The sequence below is a fragment of the Paramisgurnus dabryanus genome, chromosome 5 (assembly GCF_030506205.2).
Source record: "Paramisgurnus dabryanus chromosome 5, PD_genome_1.1, whole genome shotgun sequence".
NCBI lineage: Eukaryota > Metazoa > Chordata > Actinopteri > Cypriniformes > Cobitidae > Paramisgurnus > Paramisgurnus dabryanus.
The window spans coordinates 14,302,795-14,330,728 of record NC_133341.1 but is presented as its reverse complement, the minus strand read 5'-3'; the positions used below and the strand labels follow the sequence as shown (position 1 = coordinate 14,330,728).

General features: G+C 37.5%; 1 protein-coding gene across 2 annotated transcripts; it reads left to right on the top strand.

The window, feature by feature from the left end:
• The first annotated feature begins 835 nt into the window (after positions 1-835).
• On the top strand, positions 836-27,865 carry myo1ca (myosin Ic, paralog a). 2 transcript variants are annotated; one of them, XM_065266736.2, is made up of 33 exons: positions 836-1,045; positions 1,179-1,380; positions 14,647-14,805; positions 16,431-16,546; positions 16,965-17,163; positions 17,505-17,585; positions 17,717-17,899; positions 18,157-18,255; positions 18,339-18,452; positions 19,420-19,491; positions 19,775-19,894; positions 20,058-20,140; positions 20,279-20,384; positions 21,750-21,830; positions 21,921-22,012; positions 22,099-22,193; positions 22,281-22,327; positions 22,398-22,478; positions 22,634-22,739; positions 22,867-22,984; positions 23,086-23,199; positions 23,308-23,384; positions 23,558-23,626; positions 24,150-24,234; positions 24,491-24,650; positions 24,786-24,869; positions 24,951-25,044; positions 25,143-25,201; positions 25,366-25,501; positions 26,553-26,623; positions 26,747-26,844; positions 27,003-27,102; positions 27,456-27,865. In XM_065266736.2, the coding sequence occupies exons 3-33, from the start codon at positions 14,680-14,682 to the stop codon at positions 27,474-27,476; spliced, it is 3,087 nt and encodes a 1,028-aa protein (XP_065122808.1). In that variant the 5' UTR covers positions 836-1,045; positions 1,179-1,380; positions 14,647-14,679; the 3' UTR covers positions 27,477-27,865. The 2 variants fall into 2 exon arrangements, with proteins under 2 accessions (XP_065122808.1, XP_065122807.1); XM_065266735.2 differs by lacking the exons at positions 836-1,045; positions 1,179-1,380 and adding an exon at positions 8,491-8,794.
• The last annotated feature ends 69 nt before the right edge of the window (positions 27,866-27,934 follow it).

The following is a 27,934-nucleotide window of genomic DNA, read 5'->3' as shown; positions in this document are numbered from 1 at the left end:
AGCTGAGGAGTTTTCAAATAAGTTTTTCCCCCAAATAACAGTGCTTTTTCGATGAAGATTTTTAGGAAAGGTGACACAGATGCAAGGAACAAATAAACTGAGGAGTTTTTTTTAAGCGAATGAGTTTTTAACGTGGAGTTTCCCCAAAACAACAGTGTTTCTTCGGCTAATATTTTACCAGCGAGACAACAGTGTTGCCAGTAGACTACTGTAAAAACACTTTGAAATGTCTAACAGTGTGCAGTGGTTCTCAAACTGGTGGGCGACCCTTGGGGGACATGAGATGGTGCCATGGGAGCCCCAGTTTTAAAACATTAAAATACCTTTATCATAAATTATGTGCATTTACCTTAGATAAATAAAGCCACTAACCAACAACTCTACATTGTATAATAAAAGGTTTTGTTTAGTTCAGATTCTAAATTTTATTGTTTTATGTCATGAAGTTTAAACCAAAAAGTTTGAGAACCACTGCCGTAATGTAACAATTTTACATTGTTTTATTTTTTTAATAAACTCTCTCACACACACACACGCGCAAACACAGGTTTCCATTTTTTATTGGGACATTCCATACACATAATGAATTTCATGTACAAACTGTATATCCCCTTCCCCTACCGCTATTTTAGATTTTTATTTTAGATAAACATCATTTTGTATGATTTAAAGCTTGTTTCCCCATGGTGACCAAAAATGTCCTCACAAAGTCTGGCAGGGGGCGCCAGACTGTTGCTTTGCAGAAACATAATTTGCTCCTTTAATAATTTATGCTCAGTTATATTCTGTTAATTTACCGTCGACAACAGTTTTCAGTGCATTACTACTCTTCACACTTCAACAGAGATGTTTTTACTTCGATTATTTCATTCTTAAATTCCAATCCTGAGGCGCCACAAGGGCTGGACCGAAAAGAGGAAACCATCTGAGAAAACAATTATTTTTGCTGGGGTGTGAGCGGGACCTTAGGCATTTTACCATTGTTTTAGCAAGTTATATGCAGGATCGTAACTTAACGACTTCCAGCTGCCTAACTTAAGTTAAGGTAAGCTGTGCAGTCGCATTATCTCCCAATTGCGGTTATTTTGTTCATTAGTCATAAGTCATTTATTAATCTTCGTCTTATATGTTATTATTATTCAGATATGTTTAAAGACTACTTTAAATGTTTGGTACAGGTCGGCTGAGCTCTATACACCTGTCCACGGGATGATGCTATGTGATGCTGCCCGTGAAGCATCACTGAAGCGAAGCGGACGGTAACACACAGAGTCACAGAGGAAGTGAAGCGCGTAGTGACCGTGACCTTAAGTGGACTCAACTCCATGCTTTGACTCCATCATTTTTTAAACTTGATCGGGAAATTTACACATACTGTAGGTAAGAAAAAGATCTTGTTTTTTGCAACTCATAGTAATCTTTCATTTAATTTACGTAAATGTTATTTTCTTTACCGTTATTTGTGGTATTTGAAGGGTGGCAATTTAACACCCTCATCGTTTTTCGCTCTCGTCGCGGTCCATTAGGCATTTTCTTATTTTTGAAAGTGTTGTGGTTAAAGTGGTTAACAATGGAGAGTTACTGCACCTGTTAATCCTATTTCATTAGAGTACTAGTAAGGTTATGTTTCAAGAAACACGAGTCGCGTGTGTGGCAGTAATTGGTTTTACAGCAATTTAAGGTGTGAATTAGGCTACACACCTCAGGATTTTAATGGTTTCAGTTACACAACCTGTGGTCATGTCTCAAAGTCAAAATTAAAACTAACAACATGAAATAAGAAAAAGTCATATTTGTTTAAATAAACAGAGAGTTATGTTTAATATTGCGATATGCTAATAAATTAAAAGACATTAAAGCGTTTGTTAATACAAACACCTATAGCATAAATAGATATACACATATACATTCAAAATGCACACATATAGGCCTACACATTATTTATTTTACATTTTATTTTGCATCGCTCCAAACTCCTGTCTATAAGAAGTGCCAAACATAAGTATGTTTTGTATAATTTGTAATAGCCCGCTTCTTCTGTTTTGATCGACTTTATTATGACTAGAGAGAAATAGACATTTGTATGTAATTGATTTGTAAGATCAGAGTGTGTTTAATTGAGATGTCTTTTGAAGTTTAAACTCATTTGTATTTTTATGAATTTGTTGCCAAATCTTAGGTTTCAGTGATTATATTACACATACTGTACACTCTCAGAAATAAAGGTAAAAAGCCTGTCACTGGGACAGGACCCTTTATAAAGGTCCTTAGGTAGAGCTATGTGAACATACAAATATATTCCATTGATGTACTATTATGCACTTTTTATGTACTTTTTGAAAGTGTATTGCCTCAGTGACAGCTCCTTTATCTCTGAGAGTGTATGCCCTTGACTTTGTTTCTTTCTCCTCCTCTTATGTTTAAGAGGAGCTGATCTAATAATTTTTCATTAATCATCAGCTTTGATTATTCCCAACAATATTCAGATAGCCTTGACGTTTGTGACAATGGAGACGGTAGGTACGGCACTATGTGTGACAGTTTGTTAGTCATTGTATGACTTTTATTTTGGTAACAACTGAAAGCATCTTTGGATAAACTTTTACATCTTGCCATTATATCACATTGGGCCAAAATTGCACTGGGACTAATTTCAACTGTGTTGAATTTTGTTGTGTTGCAAGAAATCGCATAGTTTGTTGAGCAAGTATGTTGAGAAAAAGCAGACAGCAGTCTGTAGAAAGGGGTGGGGCTGTCAGTGCAACCCAAATTTATTTCAGCTTTTCTGCCTGAGCAAATGTAGTCCTCGCAAACCCTACATTTTTTTATTATGTATAATCTGTAGTTATTAGTGGCTTAAATTGGTAAAAAAAAACACCCATTAAGCACTTCAAATTATGTATTTGAGCAAGACCGACTCAAAGGGATAAAGGCATTAAAGAGCACCTATTGCCCGATTCACGTTTTTTAATTTCCTTTGGTGTGGTTAGTGTGTATTAGTACATGTTAACAATATGCAAAGTACATAACCCCAAGGTAAACGTTGATGCGCGTTATTGTCTCCAACGTAAATCTCTTTTCTTAGACAATGACAAAAACACGAATTGTAGGCAACAGTTTACTTCCTGAGATTGGTAATGTAGGCAAGACTGAAAGTTTCATAATTCCTCTCGATTCGGACTTACAGCCTGTACGTTAACTCCTATTAGCAACTGAATCTTTCAAACATGGTTAGGAGCATCACATTTCCTGCTGATGTCAGAGGAATTCAGGCCAATCACAACGTACAGATTAGCTGGCCAATCATGGACACAAAGCTTTTCAAATCTGTGTGTTTCAGGAAGAGAGTGAAATCTGGAGCTACAAAAATGTGGAAAATAATGTGGTTTTTTTACCATAAACCATGCAAAGACATTATATTATACCTAACACACAAAATAAAGTTTTTTTTAGCAATGAAATAGGTGCTATTTAACTTAAAACACCCCACATGTAATTGTTTGGCAAAAGCCCTTTTCGGGCCAATACGAAAGGAAATTATGAAAGTTTGCTATGTTGGTTATTCTTCTGTCCGGAATATGACGTGTATCAGTAATTGTACTCAGTTGAACTAGATGAATTCTTCATAGGCACTATAATACAATTGTCAGGCTAAGCTATTATGACAATATTTCCTATCCCTTATGCCAATGAAAGTATCAACATAGGCTCACTTGTCACACGTACCTCATTTCTGCATAATTTAAAATTTGTGCTCCAGGTAGAGTATCTCTGTATCTATCCCAGTGGAATGTCCACTAGAGGTGTTTCATTTTTGTCTGTTTTGATGCAGGATTTTAAAAGTTAAAGAAGACACATACAAATAAAAACTCACTAATTTGTTAAGTAGATTTGTGTCGTTTGGTACTTATTTTTAGTCATAAGTGCAAATGCGTGGCATGCCTAGCGACTTACAGTGTCCTTTGGGTTTATTTTTAATAAAAAACAGCCCACTGATACATAGAGATGTATTCATGACTCTCTCTTTTGTAAATCTCCCCATGTTTCCTGTAAACAACAATTTTTTGACCTCGGCAGAACACGATCAATCCTGACAGTAACTACATCAAACATTTATCTACCTCAGTCACACAAGGATGACCAAAAGAATATGCTTCAATAATGTTCACTATTGTCTGCTTTGTAACTTTGAACCTGCATCAAAATGGAGAAAAAGTGTCTCAGTGCCTCTATTGGACACAGCAACCGAAAGTTTCATTGTCCAACGAAAATAGCTGTTGTATCCCAGGAATTACATGGGAAGTATTATTATAAATCAGTTTTATTTTAGGCAAAACATGTTGAGCCATCAACAAGTGCATGTGTTGTGTTAAGGAATGTAGCATTTTTGCAAGACTTGCAACAGAATATTTTCCTATTGCGTTTAGTCCCATTGAGCCTATTCAGAGGTCTTATTCCTTAAGCAGTCACACTTAGGGACAGAGTGCATAGTGACTTTATAAAACCCTCAAAGCAAGGAACTTTAGAGCAATAGTCCAGTGCTTGTTTATTATTATGGTATTATTAAAGATCGCTTTAAGAAAAATGTAACTATTCATAAAGACAATTTTACACTTTGCTTTAAAAGTTTTACTTCAAAATAACCTGTCATGAACACATAAAGTTAATAATCTACTCAAATACACAGGGTTGTACTTGTCTCTACAGCATCTGGGTGGTCACGTGCTTTGCTAAAATAAAGGGAGTTCTGTTCTTTTAAATCTGAGGACATATCAAACATATAAAGATGTAATTTCTGCTCAAAGATGCTTTCAGTTACATCAGCTTTGAAATGTATGATTCAACTTTTTGTGATTGCTTTAGAATTAACAAAACACTTGAGTGTTTGTGTGTCTTTGCATGCATCGTGTGTCTGGGTGCATTTAAGTGTCAGTACTGTATGTTGGTATGAACACAGTACAAAGAGCGAGTGAGCGTCTGTTTTTTTGGGGGAATCAGTGAAGAATGAATAGAGTACAGGATGTTTGTGTGCACCCGTGTGTGTGTACTGATTCTTTTGTGTATGTTTGGTTGTTACTGAAAGACTCGATTGTTCATTTGGAAATGGAAACTCAAATGAGACAGCAGTACACACAAACTGTTTATTAACACTTGACTATGAAAAGTAGAGCGTATGGGCCTGGAGGGGGTTGGCATGACGTTTGTTTGTGTCCTTATCATGCGTTTATCACTGGATTAATTATGTACTAGATGTGTTTTTTGTGTGTTTGTTGTCTACTTCTATGGTTACCACATCCATCACTGCCCTGTGTTTGCTATGTCTGATGTTGTGAATAATTCATTCAGCTTTTCGGTTTACAATGTACATGCACCTCATAGGTACAGTAGATGTGTGTAGTTTTGAGTTTATTTAAATTTAACTAAGAAATTATGGCAAACCTCTCCTTATTCTTATGATGGGTGGCATGCTGGATTGATTAAACTCTCATCCTTCTGTCTTCCCCCTGCATGAGCTCTATAAATATGATTAATGATGGTATTACACGCCATGCCTCCTCTACACTAGCACGCCAACTGTTTCCAATTGCACCGCTTAGCTGCAGCCAGCTAGCATGCAGCCCAGATAAGATGGGAGTTCTACCTTGCTCTTGCTTATTTTGCTTTTTTTGAAGGAAGTTGCGTCACTACTTTTTTCAACATTTTATACTCCATGTATGTTTTGATAATCGTTCTGAATCTGACCTCTAAAAAAAATTCCTTTACAAAAATGCAATTACTTCAGCTTTTTGCTCAAAATTTGGTATTTTTGAAGAAGCCTACTCATATTTAAAGGGATAGTTCACCCAAAAGTGAAAATAATGTCATTAATGACTCACCCTCATGTCATTCCAAACACGTAAAACCTCCGTTCATCTTTGGAAACACAGTTTAATAAGTTTTATATTTAGTCCAAGAGTCTCTGACCCTCTATTGAAAATCTATGTACGGTATACTGTCCATGTCCAGAAAGGTAATTAAAGCACCATCAAAGTAGTCCATGTGACATCAGTGGGTCAGTTAGAATTTGTTGAAGCATCGAAAATACATTTTGGTCCAAAAATTAAAAAAATTACGACTTTATTCAGCATTGTCTTCTCATTCGTGTCTGTTGTAAACTGTGTGCACGAAACTGCAGTGACGCTGCTGAAGTGGTATCCTCAGACATGTTTGCGAAGATTTTTTTTTTTAAACTTACAGGGTGCATCTCCCTCAGACTGTAAACGAAATTGAAGTGCAAAAAAAAAGCTGGGGTGCACCAGATAACACGTCAGCAACGTCGTACATCAGCAGCATCACTGCAGTGTCGTGCACGCAGTTCACAACAGACCTGGAAAAGAAGACAATGTTGAATAAAGTAGTAATTTGTGTTATTTTTAGACCAAAATGTATTTTCGATGCTTCAACAAATTCAAACTGACCCACTGATGTCACATGGACTACTTTGATGTTGTTTTTATTACCTTTCTGGACATGGACAGTATACCATACATAGATTTTCAATGGAGGGTCAGAAAGCTTTTGGACTAAATCTAAAACATCTTAAACTGTTCCGTTTTACGAGTTTGTAACAACATGAGGGTGAGTAATTAATTACATTTTTTTTTCATTTTTGGGTGAACTTCCCTTTAAGAGGTTATAAAAAGAGAACAAATGAAGATAGGATAAAATGTTTTTTCCTCCGTTTTGTTGTTTGTTTGTTTCTTTTTAAAGCAGAGAGTCTGTTCTTTCATTTGATATATTTGTAATTTTATATATTTATACACTGGCTGGGTTATTTTTACCTATAATGGGTTAATATTGGACAGAACACATGCAGGGTCAAAATTGACCCAATGCTGGGTTGTTTTAAACCAACTGTTGGGTTATAACACCCCATGGTTACATAACAACAACCCAAAATTGGGTCATTTTTAACCCAGCATGTGTTCTGTCCAATATTTACCCATTATGGGTCAAAAATAGCCGACGGGGAATGAGTTAATGTTTAACAACGATTGGCTCTTTTTACTGGAAGGCGGGACTTCATTTGCTAGAGTGGTCATATTGACCGTTGTGATCTCCCCCCATTTAAGCACTAGCAGTGAGCTATCTTGGGTAAAATACCTTTTTTTTTATAGTTTTACTCAGATATGTAAGCAGTCTCACATGACCTGTGCTGTTGTACTGAATTTTAGCATGGCATGCCACAAAGCTGACAAGAAGTTAATAGAGACTCCAGCCAAACCAAACAACAAACGAATGAATTCAGTATTTAATCAGGTCCAGCTCCACTCCGGGTTTTGCATTTCCCATTCCCAGCTCACTGGTGAAAAAAAACCCTCTGAGCAATCCTGGAGTTAGAGAGAACTCCAACTTGTTCCACTCTCTTGATGAAATCATAACTGTGCTCTATTTTCATTACGCAATACTCACATATGACATATTTACAGCCTACAGTAGATAATTGGAATGATGCCGTTACATTTCTCAGGTGCTGTAACACTAAAAATCAGCCATACTGGAATGCTGCTTGGCAGATAGAGTTGAAAGGCATCTGATTGTTACAGTAGTGCTGCTTGCAGTATTTCTTCAACTGTTTTTAAAGGATAGTTTACTTAGAAAAGAAAATACTGTCATGATTTACTTACAAAATGATGTTGTTCTAAACACATTTTGATACTTAATGGTAACCACACAGTTGATGGCACCCATAGTATTTGTTTATCTTACTATGGAAATCAATGGGTACCATCAGCTGTGTGGTTACCATAATTTATTAAAATATCGTCTTTACAACAGACTAGAGAAACTCATGATAACATGATGGGGGAGTAAATAGTTACAGAATTTTCATTTTGGAGTGAACTATCACTTTAATTTAAAACAGGCAAAGAAACAGAGAGAGAGAGAAATAGTTAGAATTGTGCAGACGTGTGACATTTATGCATCTGACAGCTGTTCAATGATCTTTCACTCCCAATGTGCCTGAGTGGGTAAAGCAAAAGAGGGAGGGGCTGAAGAGGGAGAGAAAGAGCGAAAATATGAGGTTGAATCATTTGACAAGTTTTGCTATTTTAATAGCCTAAAGAAATGTTCTCATCTAGCAATTAGCACCTTGATTTTCACACCGTTTATTTGTCTCTGACTTAAAGGATTTACACTCTGCAGAAGGCAAAAACATGAAAATGTTTTTCTCTTTCCATCTACTTTTTAGAGTGACTCAACCCTGTCTTTTTTCTATTTGCACAGGGAGAGAAAGAGAACAAGAGGGAGAGTGGAAAAAGAAACTAAGAGATCAGATTAAAAAAAGAGAAAGATGTCAGACAGATGTTGACTTACAGAACAAAACAAAAGAGCTTAATAGCAGGAGAGAGAGAGAGAGTGAAGGGTTTATTTGTGTTGTTTTTTTAAGCGGTCTTTTGACCGATGATTTGTGGGTGGGGCTTTGGGTGTGGGAGATTTGTCATCAAAGTTTTCCCCTCTTAGAAAGAAGAGAACTTGTACGTTTGTGTTAGAGAGTAGAGCTGGGTCACTGGGCAAGTTTAGTGGATGTGAAGAGAGTTTGTATAAATATGGAAGTGTATGACGGTATTTGATGTGTGTGCGTTGCTTGCTGACCGGAGAGAGGAAACCTGCATGTAATAAAAAGCACATACCGACATGCACTCACTGATTTGTCAGACACACCCTGAAGATTATTAGTAAGGAACGAGGGATTCCCTTAAAGAGAAAGACTGAGAAAAAGAGAGAAGGAAGGATGAGATATCGCCGCAGGGTAAGCCTTCTTGTTTTAACCAACATCTGTCTATGTGGGTGTGTTCGTGAGCGTATACGTCTTTTGCTTGCCTTCGCACAGTAACGTTTTTGGAAGCAAGTCCAATTTGCTTCATACCTGTACAGTGTGTGTTTATACGTATATGCGTATTTATCTCATTGTGTGTGTGAGTACAGTGATTGTTTTTGCATTTTGTTTAGTCTGAGTACTGTTATGGTTTGCTACTCATGTATGCATCATGGATAGCTATGATGACAGACTGCACAATGTCTCTTTCCGTTGAAGACCAACTTTAGTGTCCTACTCGGAGTGTACTCATATGGGCTTTAGAGGAGAGAAGCGGCCCTTATATGGAAGAGTTGTGGACTTATAAACTCAAAAGCCCAGAGAAACGGCCCAGTGCCAATTTATACAGGAAAGCTGTGTTACATCTCCCTTAGGGACTATAGTACCCACATTCTGTCTCTATAGGCCCCTTCTTCCAAAATGCAATACAGAGCACATCAGTTTTACTTTGTGTGCCATTATGGTTTGTCCTTAATGTGTAACAAGTAACTTTACTTTTAAGCATTTGGCAGATGCTTATCAAAGTCACCTACAGTGGATTACAAGCTATAGGAATGACTCTTCTTGTAAGTGGTGTTTATAATGTTAAGGGTGTCTAACCATTTGCCATGTTTAAAATACAACATAGACGCTAAACTATATACGTTTTCATCACAGATTCCTGCATATGATCCGCTCTGTGCTATCATGTCTTTGGACCGGAGGACACTGTGTGTATGTTTGTGTGTGTGTGTGTGTGTGTGTGTGTGTGTGTGTGTGATGTAGCAGCTCGCCTGAAATATCACACTTCATTCCCCCATGGACAGCATTTTTACCCTGTCTTAATTTTCTGCTGTATACAGTAGTGCACTCTGTGCCATTCACCATACAAGAACTACAAAATGTATGAACAAGTGGCTTATTTCAGCTCATAATTCAACAACTTTTATAATGTAGGAGGTGGGATGCTTCAGATTCTAGAGAGCATTTGATTGGAGGAAATTTAATGAGAAACTGAAGCGTAGGATGATGTCATAAAACTGCAGGCTTTTGGCGTACATCAGTGGTTCCCAAACTTTTTCGGCGTGTAACCCCCTTGTGTGCGGTGCATTCCTTCGCGGCCCCCCCAAAGAAAATTTGTGACAAAAAACTGTTCTAAAACTCAACATTTTAATAAAAAACATTAAATTATACAAAAAGTAGTGGTTTTGGTTAGTAGCCTTATTTTTTTTTAGGTTTAATTACACAGAATTCATAATAAATTAATGTATTTCATAAAATGTCATAAAACTGGGGCCCCCCTGGCACCATCTCGCTGCCCCCCTGGGGGCCCCGGCTCCCAGTTTGAAAACCACTGGCGTACATGACAGAATGCCTATATCTTACATTTTTAAGCCCACTAATTTATAGTACCTTATGCCATGAAACGGAAGAAGCGATTTTTTTTCTGTGTTGACATATATCTGAGTGAAGCCGGCTTCTGAAATGAAATTAGGCAGGGCTGGACTTAAATTCGTCCATTGAGAACTGATTTGATCGTTTGATGTTGGGTCTTGTTGCTAATTGCTAATCACGCCAATCTATTTTTGGACACTGCCCACCTGCCATACTATATGCCCTGAAGTAAAGAGAGATCGTTTTGAGGAGGGGAGGAGATCTTTTGCTAGACATCAGAACTTTGCTCTTACCCATTGTTGTAAATGATTAAAGGGATTTGAGCTTTGTCTTACTTAATATTGTCTTCTCCTGCCATGACTGGACAACATCATGTTTCTAGTCACCTGGTATGCTAAGAAAATTTTAATGTCAATATACTTCAGATTTATTTAACTCATAAAATTGTCTAGGGGGGCCAATAATTGTGTCAAGTGTGTATTAGAGAAAAAATAATGCTACCCCCATTTCAATTGCTTTCTTCAATAATACATTGCACTTTTCAAAATTTTTTAAAGTAAAGCTTAAAAAGAAAAAAATGGGTAGATTTATTTTAACAGCTTTCTTTGCTCATATTTGCCAAGGGTGTCAATATGCTTCAAAAACTGTATATATAGACATCACAAAAATTTAGAAAGATATCTGGATATCACATTTTTCTGAACCCTAACTGTTCCTGTATTTTTTTTTATCCATGGTCATTTTCCTAACTGTGGAAGATCTGTTTTGGTTGTGAGTTGGCTAGCTACTGTCAAAGCCTGCAGTTCTGCCAGGAAACAAAGTTGTAGCTACCTGGCTGCTACAATGAGTTGCTGGATTTGTTAAAGGTTCTGTGATTCAGACAATGAATCTAGAAAACATATTAAAAGGTTTTGAAGCAGTTGATGTCAAACAAAACCTGATATCCTTGAGCATACAGTAGTGTCACTAAACTCCATCTCAGTCAAAAATAAGATAATAATATTAACCGAATGTCTCTCGTCCCTTAATACATCCGTCAAGTATTTTCCCTTCAAATCCGCTATACCCCAGCCTTGTTTGGCAGAATCCATTAAGAGTCTAATTAAAAATGCTCATTTACAAGGCATGCCAATCAGAATCAATCCATACAAATCATGTTCATGGATGATGACGTATTAAAATATAGTTTAATAACCACTACATAGTAATGTAAGCCCAACAGTGTGGCTTGATAGAAGCCACCATAGCCCAGTATGCTGGATTTTACTACTTCTGCACCGCACAAACTTCCGCATATGGCACTGCGCAGTGGTTTTTGCGTATGTAAATGCAAACAACGTACATTTTATGCCTTAATAAAGATTATTAACTAGAAGATTATGTGTTGCTACCTTAAGCATAAATCTTTTTTTGCTTTCCTTCAAGAAAAATCTTCCACTACATCATTATGTTCAGCTCTCTCACCTTGAATTTTTATTTTGTAGTCAAGAAAGCAACATGCTTTTCTTTTTTAATTTTCCATTGGATCTATTGAATTGTGTTTATTGATTTTGTTTATTTGAACACAGCAGTTTTCTGGCTTACATCATGCAATGATCTCCCCCCACCATCCTCATTACTGATCAGAATTTTTTTTACTTTTGCTATTTAAAATCAATAACAACTGAAAAACATATAACAGTTCAAATTATCATTGGTGTACAACAAAACAAATATCAAAAGTAAATATTAAGTATTTTTTCCAAAGTTTATTAGAAGCTTTTGCTTGTGTGGTTCACCTGAGTGTTAATGTCTATGATTATTTTATAGATGTGTTTTTGAGGTTCTGTACAGATTTTCGTTGAGACAGTGGTAGCACTAAACTTTACCAGAGTTGGCGACTAGACTGTTATTACTGTATCAATGTTTCAATTTAAAGGCGTCATAGTGTAAAAATCTGACTGACTTTTTCCATGTTTAAGTTCTGTAGTTGGGTCCCCAGGGCTTCTTCAACCTAGAAAATGTGAAAAAAGATCAACTCAGTTACTAAGTATTGATAAACCATTCTCTGCAAGCATGTGAAAAAATAGGTCTTTCAGATTTCGCTTGTTTTGTGACGTAGGTAGCAAGGCCAATTATAATAATACCGCCCCTTAATCTGCATTATCCAACCACAGCACTGCCATTTAGTAGAGAGAGAGAGAGAGAGAGAGAGAGAGAGAGAGAGAGAGAGAGAGAGAGAGAGAGAGAGAGAGAGAGAGAGAGAGAGAGAGAGAGAGAGAGAGAGAGAGAGAGAGAGAGAGAGAGAGAGAGAGAGAGAGAGAGAGAGAGAGAGAGGGGGGGGGGTGATTGACAGCGCAATTGAGTTTCAATTTCAACAAACCACCATCATTGTGATCAGTGTTTGCATTTCATCAGCTCATTTGCATTTTAAAGGACACACCCAAGAACGGCACATTTTTGCTCACACCTACAAAGTTGCAATTTTAAGATCTTATAATAAATGATCTGTGGGGTATTTTGAGGTAAAACTTCGCATACCCATTCTGGGGATACCAAAGATTTTTTTTACATCTTAAATTTTTTTTAAAATATGACCCCTTTAAAAAAGATGACTTTACTTTTGGCTTTAGTCGAGCTTATAAATCTTTCAAATTCACATGAAAAGTAGTGTTAATAATTACAAGTCCAACACCAAGGCCATCATATGTCTAGTAACCTAAAGATGCAGTGCAGTGAGTGAGGTCATAGATACAGTATAACAAATAACTGTTCCAATAGGATCTGGATGTGGAAAATATGCTAGTGTTGTAAACTTTGTTAATGGTTTTTGGAATTCTTGAGTGCAGACGGCACAATGAAAGCAGAATTTATTTTGGGAACGGATTTTTGTATCTATTACTGGAGCTTGTTTGTGCATCCTTGTGTGTAGTAGCCTACACATTAAAAAACAAAACATACACATGTTTAGAGAACAATAGATTAAGAATGGCAAACGATTTAAATGCAGGTGTGTGGTAAGACCAGCGAGTCATTAAAATCTTGTTATTTAAGGATCTGTTATCGCTAATTCATTGGAAAATAATTTTTGAAACAACAGTGGAGCAGAGCCAAGGAAAGTGAACATCTCACACAAACTTTTTACCTCCAAGCAGATTATTGTTCTAGCATGAGCTTCCATGGGTGACCTTCCTGCCTTTCCTTCTCAACCCCACATAGACTCTCTTTCCCTGCTGGACCCACACCAAAAACCCACTTCCTCAAACACTTCTTGTAGGATTTTCCACTGGATTCACAAGCACAGATCAGTTGCTGGCCATATCAACACTCACCCTGAAAAACAGACACCAGCGCGCGCGCGCGCGTGTGTGTGTGTGTGTGTGTGTGTTTGTGTTTGTCAGGAAACCTATCCCAACAAGTTATTCCATAGCATCCTTTCTTAGTAGATTGGCATGTGTGTTATGTCTCTGTTTATATTTTGTTTACTTGTAAGCAGGCCCAAATGTTGACTTTTTGCCTCTTTTGCAATGAAGTAAGGACATAATCTATATAATATAGCAAAATGGATTTAAATGCTAAATCAAAACCTTGATGACTTGCTATTAAATGGAGCTTTAAAAGAAACCGTTATCCGGTTACCCAGATGATTTATTAAACAAACATGCAAGGGGCGGGGCACATGTTGAACACTGTGAATGATAGACATTCCAATACTGTGGAAATCTGCCAAAATTTCTCCAGAGTTATGTAAGAGTGTAGATTATGTGTGGGCCTGTTTGGAAGTCTACATATACACACACACGCATACACACGCACACACACACACACACACACACGCACGCACGCACGCACGCACGCACGCACGCACGCACGCACGCACGCACGCACGCACGCACGCGCACGCACGCACACACACACACACACACACACACACACACACACACCAACGCACGCACGCACGCACGGCCGGGTAATTATCACGTTGGGGGGACCAATTGTCCCCACAAAGATAGGAATACCAGTGTTTTTGTGACCTCATGGGGACATTTTGATGTCCCCATGAGGAAACAAGCTAATAAATCAAACAGAATGATGTTTCTTGAAAATCTAAGGTATCAGACAGTTTCCTGTGATGGTTGGGGTTAGGGAATGGGGCAGGTAAGGGGAATAGAATATACAGTTTGTACAGAATAAAATGCATTACGTCTATGGAATGTCCCCAAAAAACATGGAAACCAGAACGTGCGTCACAAAATCACAAGGTCACAAAAATACTGGTATTCCTATCTTTGTGGGGACAATTGGTCCCCCCAACGTGATAATTACCCGGCCGCACACACATACACACTCAGTTCCTTCAATGTGGTTTAGCTCTATATGTGTTTTTGGATGAGTGTTTTGTTTACTCTTTGTCCCTCTTTCTCTATGTCCAGGAGGTTGGTGTAGAGGGTGGGGTGAGGTTAGTGATGGAGAGCTCACTCTCAGCAAGAGATCGGGTCGGTGTCCAAGACTTTCTGCTCTTGGAGAACCATAACAGTGAAGCCGCATTTATTGAAAACCTGCGCCGGCGGTACAGAGAGGGCCTCATATATGTAAGAAACATGCACTGTTTGTACCAGAGAATTATTATTGCTCAGAGTTCAGTGTATCAAAGGACTTTATTAAGTTCTCAGTTATGTTTCATTTAAGTATCACCTTTTTTGGGATGTTTCTCCTATTGGAAATATAAAGACACAAAATTACATACAGTATAAATTATACATTTATCTCAGAGAAACACTTCAAAATGGGAGCTTGTTCACTGTGTCAATCCGATTATACAGGGCATGACTGATTGTTCAATCTTTAATGCAAACATAACTTACTTAAAGGGACACTCCACTTTTATTTGAATATAGGCTACTATTTCAGCTCCCCTAGAGTTAAACATGTGATTTTTACTGTTTTGTAATCAATTCAGCCGATCTCCGGGTCTGGCGGTTCCACTTTTAGCATAGCTTAGCATAATCCATTGAATCTGATTAGACCATTAGCATCGCGCTCAAAAATAACCAAAGAGTTTCAATATTTTTCCTATTTAAAACTTGACTCTTCTGTAGTTTCATCGTGTACTACACTGCAAAAAAGGACTTTCTTACTTAGTATTTCTGTCTTATAGAAATATCTAAAAATTCTTAAATTAAGATGCTTTTTCTTGATGAGCAAAATGACCTTAGTAAATAAGTCTATTTTTAACAAGACAATTAATATACAATTTAAGTGAAATTGTCCTTAAAACAAGCAAAATTATCTGCCAATGGAGTTAGAAAAAAAATTGTGAAATAAGATTTCTTTTTTCTTAAACACTTAATTTAAGTAAAATTTTCTCACCCCATTGGCAGGTAATTTTGCTTGTTTTAAGCACAAATTCACTTATTTTTTGTCTGAAAACTAGTATTATTTTCTTAGGTCATTTTGCTCATCAAGAAAATACATCTTGATTTAAGAATTTTTAGATATTTCTTCTGAAAACAAGACAAAAATACTAAGTAAGAAAGTCATTTTTTGCAGTGTAAGGACGACGAAAAATTAAAAGTTGCGATTTTCTAGGCCGATATGGATATAATATTATGCAGTGCCTGAAAATAGTCCCCTGCTATTGAAAGTTACCAAGGGGACTATTTTCTTGTGCTGCGTAATATTATTGCACCTGCTGCAGCCATGTTACAGCAGCAAAGTCCTTGATTATTACGCCAGAATGAGAGTATAGTTCCTAGCCATATCGGCCTAGAAAATCGCAACTTTTATTTTTCCGTCGGCCTTAGAACACGATGTAACTACAGAAGAGTTAAGTTTTAAATAGGAAAAATATCAAAACTCTTTGGTTATTTTTTGTGTGATGCTTATGGTCTAATCAATCAGATTCAAGTTTTGTGCTAAGCTATGCTAAAAGTGGTACAGCAAGACCCGGAGATCAGCTGAATGGATTCCAAAACTGTAAAAATCAAATGTTTAACTCCAGGGGAGCTGGAAAATTAGCCTATTTTTTAAAAAATGAGTGTCCCTTCATTTTACTGTGTTACACAGTCATTCTAAGGTGTTACTCTCTTTTTCTCTTTTACCCCTTTACCCCCCCTCCCTCTCTCTCTCTCTCTCTCTCTCTCTCTCTCTCTCTCTCTCTCTCTCTCTCTCTCTCTCTCTCTCTCTCTCTCTCTCTCTCTCTCTCTCTCTTTATAAGACGTATATTGGTTCAGTGCTGGTGTCAGTGAATCCTTACAGAGAACTGGAGATTTACTCCAAACAAAACATGGAGCGGCACAGAGGAGTCAACTTCTATGAGATCTCACCTCACATGTGAGTGTAAAGTGTGTGTGTGTGTTTATGTGTGCCATAGTCGTGAGAATCCCTGAGAACATTCCGCCAATTCTCCCGGTATGACTCACTTTCCTGGAGATTCCGGAGATTGGACCATACACACAACTTTCCACTTACACACATTCGCACAAACTCACACACACACCTATAGTACACACTGTGAAATCCTTCCCCACACCCATGCTAATCCAAGCCACTGTTTCTCTGTTACAGAATCTGTTTTGTGGATGTAAGATTTTTTTGTATTGTAAGATCTCACTTTTAGCACATATACTCAACATAGATTTTTCTTAAATTCAATGTTTTGTGATTATAATGCAACTAAAGACTATGCTCAACTATTACCATCCCATCTTTATTTATATTTATGTTTTTGTGTCTTTCTGTGTGACTTCAGTTTTGCCCTGGCTGATAATACGTACCGTGCACTGCGCACCGAGAGAAGAGATCAGTGTATTTTGATTTCAGGAGAGAGTGGAGCTGGAAAGACTGAGGCGTCCAAAAAGATACTTCAGTACTACACACACATCTGTCCTACCCGTGAAAACACAAACACTATTAGAGAGAGACTGTTACAATCCAACCCTGTTTTAGAGGTACCACATACACAAACAAACTCTCATTAACAGCAACAGAGACTTCTGTTGAATATTTCTGAGCCCAGTTTCAAGAATACGCCTAACAAAGACCAACAAACTATGCAGCATAGGATACAATTGTGTATACAATTATGTACATATATATATCTATAATTCTGGTATGTTATTGGTTTGTTTTGCGCTTGATTAAAGAAGTTTCGGCTGTTGTTTCCTCATTCTCCATTCCCATTCTCTATTCATTTCTGTTTACTGTTGTTGTAGAAACAGTATGCTGTTCCTTATTAAGAATAAGTCCAAAAGCACAGCATGGTAATTCTCAGTTTCGCTCTTTTACACAGGCTTTTGGGAATGCTAAAACTCTTCGCAATGACAATTCAAGTCGATTTGGGAAATACATGGACATTCAGTTTGACTATAAGGTAAATGTGAGCCAACCATTTAAGTCCACTGGTTTCATTTTTGATGCCCTGGTTGGAAACGACACAAAGGTCTAGGTGATGAAAGATTTTAAAAGTCTCACTTGCAGTGTTTTTGCCTCTGCTTTGTACAGGGGGCTCCAATCGGAGGTCACATTCTCAACTACCTGTTAGAGAAATCCCGTGTCGCCCATCAGAGCCCAGGGGAGAGAAACTTTCACATCTTCTATCAGCTGCTGGAGGGTGGAGAGGACCTTTTTTTGAGAAGACTCGGTTTGGAGAAAACCAACCCCCAACATTATCATTACCTAGTAAAGGTGAGTGTATACTGTCTGTGAAAACCCAACTAAAATCACTTTTATCCAAAGCGACTTACAGTGCATTACAAGGTATACATGTTTTTATCAGCATGTGTGCTTTATATCAAATCAAAATACAACTGTATTGGCCGTGCAAGTTGCATTTACAAGGAATTTGTGTAAAGATGATGCTGCATATGGATAGATGAATGTATACATATTGTATGTTGGCATGCATGTGTATATAATTAACAGATATTTTCTCTCTGTATCAGGGTAACTGTCCACGGGTGTCCTCTATCAGTGATAAAAATGGCTGGAAAGTTGTTAGCAACGCACTCACTGTCATTGGCTTTAATGATGAGGAGATACAGGTGCACACACACATAGGACATTCACAGCTACAGACCTTATAATGTATAAAAACACGTACTCACAAAGCCCCTCCTCTCTGCAGGAACTGATGGAGATAGTGGCCAGTGTGTTACACTTGGGTAACACACAGTTTGGTGAGGATGAAGAGGGCGAGACACATGTCACCACTGAACCTCAACTCAGATATCTGTCCCAGGTGAATTATTATGCTTAATTTGTGCTTGCAGTTTCCATAGCTACAAGCTATATATAATTTATACCAAGTTGTCCAAATTAATAGTTTCATTGTAATGTAAGTCAGTTATGTAAAAATTTAAAATTGTCTTTTTTATTTAGTTAAGTTAGTGTTACCTTATATTACAACAACTATTGGCAATTAATCATGTAACAGAAGTGAGTTAAAGGGATAGTTCACCCAAAAATTTTATTTTGTCATCATTTACTCATTCTCATTTTGTTACAAACCTGTAAACATTTTGTTGTTTTGATGAACACAAAGGAAGATATTTTGAGAAATGTTTGTAACCAAACCATTCGGGGACCCCATTTACTTCCATAGTATTCCTTTTTTCCTACTATAGAAGTGAATGCGTTCCACGAACGGTTTGGTTACAAACATTTCTCAAAATATCTTCCTTTGTGTTCTTTAAAACAATGACATTTTTACAGGTTTGTAACAACATGAGAGTGAGTAAATGATGACAGAATTTTCATTTTTGGGTGAACTATCCCTTTAAAATCTTTTCTCTGTCACTATAAAAAAACATTATGGGAATTAGATTTCAGTCTCATTAAAGTCACCCATTAAAGTCTCTGGTTTGTTGTGATGGGAGGTAAATGTTCTGTGTGGTTGTTCAGGATGGGTACTTGGTTAAATATGATCTCAGCTGGGTATTGTGTTGTATAGGCCTACCCAGATTAAATCCTCAATTCAGCTTTTTCATGCTCAAAGATATAGATTTGATTTGAAACATTGGGGATGTTGAAATGTCATCTGTACATCTGTTTATATAAATCATTGGATATGAGGGGGAGTTGTAGTTGCTAGTTTTGAATGTTGCACTCCCACTGTCCTTAAAAGAAACTATGCCACTGGTCATGCTTGATGGCCAACATGCACCCATACACACAAGTAATGCATCTTATTTTGTTTCTATCAACAGCTGTTGGGTGTGGATGGGTCAGTTCTGACAGAAGCTCTTACACATAGGAAAATGGTTGCCAAAGGGGAGGAGGTAATATCTTATCTCTTTGTGTCTGTTTCTCTCTCTTTCAACTTTTAAGATACTTTATGTTGGGTAATTTCATGGTTTACTCAGCGTGCATGCATTCAGTCCATTAGGTACACTGGTGGTTTATATAGTGACCCGGTCTGTGAAAACACAGCTGAAGTTATTAAATATATAAATTATATAACTTACTAATTTCTACATAAAATCATCCTAAATGTGTAAAGAATATTTTGTGAAACTATAACAAATATGTGTATAGCTAATGTTGTGTGTGTGTTTATTTCAGATGATCAGTCCCTTGAGTTTAGAGCAGGCTATCTCTGCTCGTGACTCTCTGGCCAAAGCCATATATGGTCGTGCCTTTACCTGGCTTGTCCAGAAGTTGAATCAATCATTGGCTTTTAAGGTGCGTTCCTGGTTGATAGAAGGCTTTATTGAAATGATCTAATTGTAAACATCATCATAATCATCATAAATGCATGAACAGGAGCTAAGTTTGCTGTTTGTGATTTTGCTGTGCCCTCTAGTGGGCAGATTGGAGATGATTTTCATCTGTGTTTGTTCTACAGGATGAGGTCTACTACACTAGCAGATGTTCTTCTGTTATTGGTTTGCTAGACATATATGGATTTGAGGTCTTTCAACACAACAGGTTTGTCTGATTTACTAAAATAATACAACACTTATTTAATTATACATAGGATTATATTTAAAGAAAATACGTGTAGTATGTACACATGCGATTAAAAGAAGAGAAAATGCATTGCTAAACTTATTCATGTCTTTTTAGTTTTGAGCAGTTCTGTATTAATTACTGCAACGAGAAGCTTCAGCAGTTGTTTATTGAACTCACACTGAAGAGCGAACAGGAAGAATATGAAGCTGAAGGGATCGTGGTGAGTGTGTACAAGCAAACAATGTGTTTTTATATCTGTTACTGTACATGTGACACGTCACATTGATTAATTTTTCACTTTCGTTGAGATTCATTTGTATTCGTTTTCACGTAGGCAGCTTATGTTTTGTTTTTATTTTGTTTCCGATTTTAAGGCTGCCAAAATGATCCCAGACAGCAGACGACTCCGGGCCGGATCTGTGCCAAAGTCAGCAGCTGGTGCAGATACGGCCCGGAGTCGTTTGCCGTCTGGGATGAGTCTCTTGATATCCCAACTCAACCATAATATTTTAAGTGAATTAGAAATTGATCTCTTTCTTGCAAAAGAAATTATATAAAAAAGATTATTTGTGTAGTGTGATATGTGTGTGTGTGTGTGTGTGTGTGTGTGTGTGCGCGGCCGGGTAATTATCACGTTGGGGGGACCAATTGTCCCCACAAAGATAGGAATACCAGTATTTTTGTGACCTTGTGGGGACATTTTGATGTCCCCATGAGGAAACAAGCTAATAAATCAAACAGAATGATGTTTCTTGAAAATCTAAGGTATCAGACAGTTTCCTGTGATGGTTGGGGTTAGGGAATGGGGCAGGTAAGGGGAATAGAATATACAGTTTGTACAGAATAAAATGCATTACGTCTATGGAATGTCCCCAAAAAACATGGAAACCAGAACGTGCGCACGCGCGTGTGTGTGTACACATCTGCAAAATAGAGAGAAAGGGTGAACGGGAAGTATTTTGTTACATATATGTGTGCATGAATACACTCTTGTAGGGAGTAAACTGATACTTCTCATTCAGGTGATACCGTACTTTATGTCCAAAGCAACTTACATTTCAGTAACCCTCAAGCCATTAGGTCATAATAATATTCAAACCAGTAAAACTCATTTCTTACGTTTACTGAAGCTCCTTAATTCCAACACTTTGAAATCATTTGTTTATAACGAAAGCATAAGCTACTCATTATACAGGCAGATATTAAGAAGAACACTAAACATGGCAAGAGCGGGCAAAAAAATCTGTAAACAAACTCATGCCGTGTCCCAAATGGTGCTCTCAGCCTTTTTCCTTCTTACAGTCTATACTATAATGATGTAAGTCCATGTTGTGGAGTATTGTCAGGATGCAAAATTGCCCTCTCAGGTAAAGGGCTTAAAGTGATGCTCCTTAGTACCATTATAAATCATTAAAAGACAAATGGGACGTCTTGTAGACTTCACAGAGAAACACAATAACTTCACTTGTTGGGATTAAATAAAATGTTATTTTAACTTTACACAATCTTGAAATTAATTTGATAATATGTTTACTGCACATGTATGCTACTTTTATGTAAAAATCACATTTTTTTTTCTGCCCAGTGGGAGAGAGTGGAATATTTCAACAACAAAATCATCTGTGACCTTGTGGAGGAGAAACATAAAGGCATCATTGCCATTCTGGTCTGTTTGGGTCTTTAAATAAAGAAATTTTAGCTTTTCTGTTCATCAGTGAAGTGGGCAGATCTCAATTCAATAATGTGTTTTAATCAGGACGAGGAGTGCTTAAGACGAGGAGACGCCAGTGACATCACTTTTCTGGAGAAACTAGAGGACACACTGGGAGGTCATGCCCATTTTGTCACGTAAGACCTTTTTGTTTGTTAAAATGTAGTTAAATATAACTCTAAATGATGCTATTGAAATGTTTTTGATCAATTTGATGTTTCAGTCATAAAATAGCTAATGGAAAGGTTCGCAAGGCAATTGGTCGGGAGGAATTTAGGCTGGCTCACTATGCTGGAGAGGTCAACTACAATGTCCATGGTAAGGAGAGAATGTCTGTCCAGTTTTTCTGTTTCCCATCCATAAGTCTTGTGCTCAATGCAGGTTTTGCTTGTTCATTATTTTCAGGTTTTCTGGACAAAAATAATGACCTGCTTTACAGACACTTAAAAGAGGTACAGTGTGTTTACAGTGTGAGTGTGATGAATGTTTATATGTTACTAAACCGTGTGTATCTTACTGCAGGTGATGTGTCAATCAAAGAAACAAATTGTGAGTCAGTGTTTCCATGCAGAAGAGTTGATGGACCAGAGAAGACCAGAGACGGTTAGATGAACACACACACTTATGTTGGTTTAGCTATCATTATGGGGACTTCTCATATGCTTAATGCTTTTTATATTGAGCTTATGCTATCTTATATCCCCAAAGTCCAGTTACCCTATCCCCACTTTTACTAAGTCTGGTTGTCTTTTGCTCAGGCTGCCACACAGTTTAAGCTCAGTTTGGCCAAACTGATGGAGATTCTGATGTCTAAGGAACCATCATACGTTCGTTGTATAAAACCCAATGATGCTAAACAGCCAGGTAGGAATATGTGCAGTATCATATGTTCAAGTTTATTGCCACTAATTGAGTAGAAAATACAATTTACCAAGAAAATTTTAAATGAAGTTACTTATGCATCTTCTTCCTCTTTCTGATGTTTTTACAGGTAGGTTTGATGAGGTTTTGGTCAGGCATCAGGTGAAGTATTTGGGTTTGATGGAGAATCTGAGAGTGAGGAGAGCTGGATTTGCATACAGACGAAACTTTGAGGCATTCTTAGACAGGTTGGTCTCTCTCTCACACACATATGCAGAGATATTTCACCAATAATGGTTAGCGGTTTTTGCAATGTACATGTTTTATGTGTATGTGTGTGCATACACAGGTATAAACCTCTGTGTCCGGATACTTGGCCAAACTGGAATGGGAAACTGTCCGAAGGTGTTGCTACTCTGGTAAAACACCTCAACTACAAACCTGAGGAATACAAACTGGGCAGGTGAGACTATTTTTGTAGAGACAATATAATGTGTTGAACTTTAATATAAAGTACAAAATTAGACAGATAAGTACTATCAGATGTTTGTAAGTCTGTCTTTCGGTTTAGGTCCAAGATCTTTATCCGCTTCCCAAGGACTCTGTTTGTGACTGAGGATGCACTTGAGGCCAAGAAGCCAACCATTGGTAAGAAGAAGAAGATGATTATAAATAAGGGGATAATTATGTTAGTTTACAGTATTGCCATTTTTGTGTGATAAGTGTGATAATGTTTTAGATTTTTTGTACACAGTTGACATGTGGTGAATGTGGTGTATTATTGTTTATATAACTAAAGGTTTATAATTGTATTTTTTTAGCCATTACTCTGCAGACGTCTTGGCGGGGCTACAGAGAGCGAGCCAAGTATCATTGTATTCGACATGCAGGTAGAATAGACACAAAAACAGAGCAAACACATCACAGACAGGGGGACATATCATGAAAATCTGACTTTTTCTATGTTTAAGTGCTATAATTGGGTCCCTAGTGCTTCTATCAACCTAGAAAATGTGATAAAGATCAACCCAGTAACTTCGTTTTGGTAAACCATTCTCTGCAAGCATGTGAAAAAATAGGTCATTGAAATTTGTCTCCCCTTGTGATGTCAGAAGGGGATAATACCACCCCTTAATCTGCACTAGTCAACCACGACACTGCCATTAAGTGCAGAGATCAGCTCATTTGGCCCAAAAGCGGCAAATTTTTGCTCACATCTACAAGGTGGCAGTTTTAACATGCTATAATAAATTATCTATATGATATTTTGAGCTAAAACTTCACATACTTATTCTGGGAATACCAAAGATTTATTTGACATCTTAAAAAAGTCTTGTGAAATGTCCCCTTTAATGTGTAAGCAGTCCATATGCTCTGCATGAAAACAACCTATCTGTTTGTCTCTTTCAACAGTAATTGTTATCCAGGCATGGTGGAGAGGGGTCAAAGGTCGCAGGAAAGCCAAGCATCGTAGACAAGCAGCAGACACCATACGCAAGTATGAGTGTGTTTGTATATGTAGTGTATGTTAACAAAAGTTGTGTGAATTACTGCGGAGCCCCGCAGGGTAAATCAGTGGGCACGATTTATTAAACTGACTGAAAAGGTTAAGAATCTGACTGCGGTTTATAAACTAAGGGGATGAATTACAAAACCATATCATGGGGGTCTTGTTTTTTTCTCTAACGGTTAACCTTCTGGGCTCCGTATAACCGTGTCTCTCTTATCCATTGTAATGCTTCGTCCTTTCACAGGTTAATAAAAGGCTTTATCTTGCGCAATGAGCCTCGTTGCCCAGACAACGAGTACTTTCTGGACCATGTACGATACTCCTACTTGATGACAGTGAGACGGAATCTGCCAAAAAGTGTGCTTGACAAGAGCTGGCCAAAACCTCCACCTTCACTCATTGAGGTATATAAGCACATAAGTGGAAAAAAATTAGTGCTAAACACAATTTTTTTTATAATTTGTCAGGACACTAAAATAAGGCTGGAATAATGGTACTGTACCAGAAAAACAGAAAATCCTCTTTGTCTCCCTCTACAGGCATCTGAGCATCTTCACAGAATGTGCATACACAACCTAGTCAATGACTACTGCAGAAAAATCCAGCCTGAGTGGATGAAGCAGGTACTTTATTTATACATTGCAACATAGACATACTGTACACATGCCTAGATAAACATTTTTCTATACTTTCAATATCCGCAGTTGGAACAGAAGGTTGTTGCCAGTGCAATCTTTAGGGGCCAGAAGGATTGCTACCCTCAAAGCATTCCCAAACTTTTCGTTTCCACAAGGCTAGGTAATACCCACGGCACAAACGATTCCTTTACGATAAAACTCATCCAATGCACATGCAAGGCAATACTGACACCTACTGACACATCATTACTACTACAGAGCCTGAGGAAATCAATCTCAAAGTACGGCAGACTCTTGGGAATGAAAACAAAGTGAAGGTACTGTAAATGTGTGTTTATGCCTTTTGTGTAATCTTTTTATATTTTACATAAATGTCATTTGTAATTACTTTTTACATTTAATGCATTTGTCATATGATTTTTATGCATTTGTCACTTTGTGATGTGTCATTGATCTTCTTTGAACTGTCATTCTCTGTTAGTATGGTATCGCTGTCATCAAATACGATCGGCATGGTTTTCATGCCCGTGCTCGTCAGCTACTGCTGACCACTTCTGCTGCTGTGCTGGTGCAGGAAGCAAAAATCAAACAACGCATCGACTACAGCACATTGCTGGGTAATGTTACTGTAATCCAGCTCAACCTCATCCCACTCTAACTTAATACTACACTGTTAGAAAAAAGTGATCAAAATACACTCACGTAAAGGATTATTAGGAACACCATACTAATACTGTGTTTGACCCCCTTTCGCATTCAGAACTGCCTTAATTCTACATGGCATTGATTCAAAAAGGTGCTGAAAGCATTCTTTTGAAATGTTGGCCCATATTGATAGGATAGCATCTTGCATTTGATGGGAGATTTGTGGGATGCACCTGTTCCACCACATCTCAAAGATGCTCTATTGGGTTGAGATCTGGTGACTGTGGGGGCCATTTTACTACAGTGAACTCATTGTCATGTTCAAGAAACCAATTTGAAATGATTTGAGCTTTGTGACATGGTGCATTATCCTGCTGGAAATAGCCATCAGAGGATGGGTACATGGTGGTCATAAAGGCATCCCATCCATAAATGCACCATGTCACAAAGCTCGAATCATTTCAAATTGGTTTCTTGAACATGACAATGAGTTCACTGTAGTAAAATGGCCCCCAGAGTCACCAGATCTCAACCCAATAGAGCATCTTTGAGATGTGGTGGAACGGGTGCATCCCACAAATCTCCATCAAATGCAAGATGCTATCCTATCAATATGTCAGAAACATAGTCAGAAACAATGCTCAGATAGGCTGTGGCATTTAAATGATGCCCAATTGGCACTAAGGGGCCTAAAGTGTGGCAAGAAAACATCCCCCACATCATAACACAATTGCATTAATGAGAAATTGAACAGCTGTTCCTAATAATCCTTTAGGTGAATGTATGTACCCTTTGAAAAGGTTCTTATATGTACAATTAGGTACAGATATACATTTGGAACCAATACAGTACCGTTGAGACACCAATATGTATCTTAGAGCTACTAATATTAACTCTTTAGGTGCGAAGCTGAACGTTTTCTGTCTGTGCTGTAACCTTTAAACTTTTTGACTCTTTTTACTTTACAAAGTTTACTTTACAATACCTTCAAATTTTAAACAACCGCATTGTTTCTCTTTACAGGCATCTCTGTTAGTTCCCTCAGCGATGGATTCTTTGTTTTGCACGTTCCCACAGCTGACAGTAAGCATAAGGTGAGAGAGGTGTTAAACACGGTTATTGTCTGTAATTGAGTAGTTAGATCCGGTGTGGATCTGGTCCGGAGTCGTTTTCTGTCTGTGTTGTAACCTTTAATCTTTTGGCCTTTCGACATCCAGGGTGACCTGGTGCTGCAATGTGATCATGTGATTGAGGCCGTCACCAAACTGGCTATCATGGCAGACAAGATGCACCATGTTAACATCAGTCAGGACAGGTGTGTGTTTATGTGCGCTATACAGTGTCCAGTTGTACAATTGCTTGATTTATTTAATAAATTGTATCTCTATTTATTCATTTATAGTATTTTTTCCATATATGTTCCTACAACCAACAAGTTTAAAGCTTTAAAGTCTTGAATTTCTCGCCTTCCAGTATCAGGTTTGCTATAGCGAGGGGAAAGGAGGGAGTGATACATTTCACCCTTGGTCAGGCGCTGCGTGTGGTAAAGATCAGGAAGGGGCACCTGTCTGTGGTGAGCTACAACACACACACACACACACACACACACACACACACACACACACACACACACACACACACACACAAACATGTATGCAAGCATGCACAAACATGTATGCAAGCATGCACAAAACAAAAACAAAACTGGGGAAGTGAAATGCTTTTGGTTTATATAGTGAAGTCGCAGAAATACAAATTATGAGGTCAAAAACCAACAGGTGGATTTAGTTCAAGGAGGTTTAATGTTATATTTATATTCTTTATTTTTACATGCATGCAGTTGATTTTTAATGTTAAAAGATTTATTTAGCAAAACTGTTTGCATGCAGACACACTAATCCTTATAATCTGTTTCTTCTTTTCTAGACTGCGCCTCAGATGTCATAATCAGCCAATGAGATCAGCAGGAGGGCTCATTGTCATTTCAGTCATTAGCCAATCACTAATAAAAAGCCAGACTATGCTTTTTATGCTAAATGTCAATCCAAAGCCACACATCAGAAAATGTTTATTAAGCAATTTTGTTTGATCACTTATTGGAATACTGAGGTTGCATTTACAATATATAATGATGATTTTGTAAATGAATTGAAGAGTCATATTTTCTTTTTACTAAATAATCAAATGAGATATGTGATGCATATGTTTATTGTTATTATCAATCTTTACTGCAAATATACTTTATTGTTTTAAATATTATTAGCTAGTCATCTAAAACTACAAAATATACGGTAGATGCTCACCAGATAACATCACAATTTGTCAGTGCAAAATGATCCTAATTTTTTGTTTTGAAAAAAAAAACTTTTTGACAATAATAATTTGTATTGATTCCAAAGGCCCCT

Bases quoted from the DNA above. Each gene is read 5' to 3' on its own strand.
- myo1ca (XM_065266735.2), top strand. The intron at 25,045-25,142 runs GTAATACCCACG...TTACTACTACAG, and splicing joins TTTCGTTTCCACAAGGCTAG to AGCCTGAGGAAATCAATCTC. The intron at 25,502-26,552 runs GTAATGTTACTG...TTCTCTTTACAG, and splicing joins CGACTACAGCACATTGCTGG to GCATCTCTGTTAGTTCCCTC.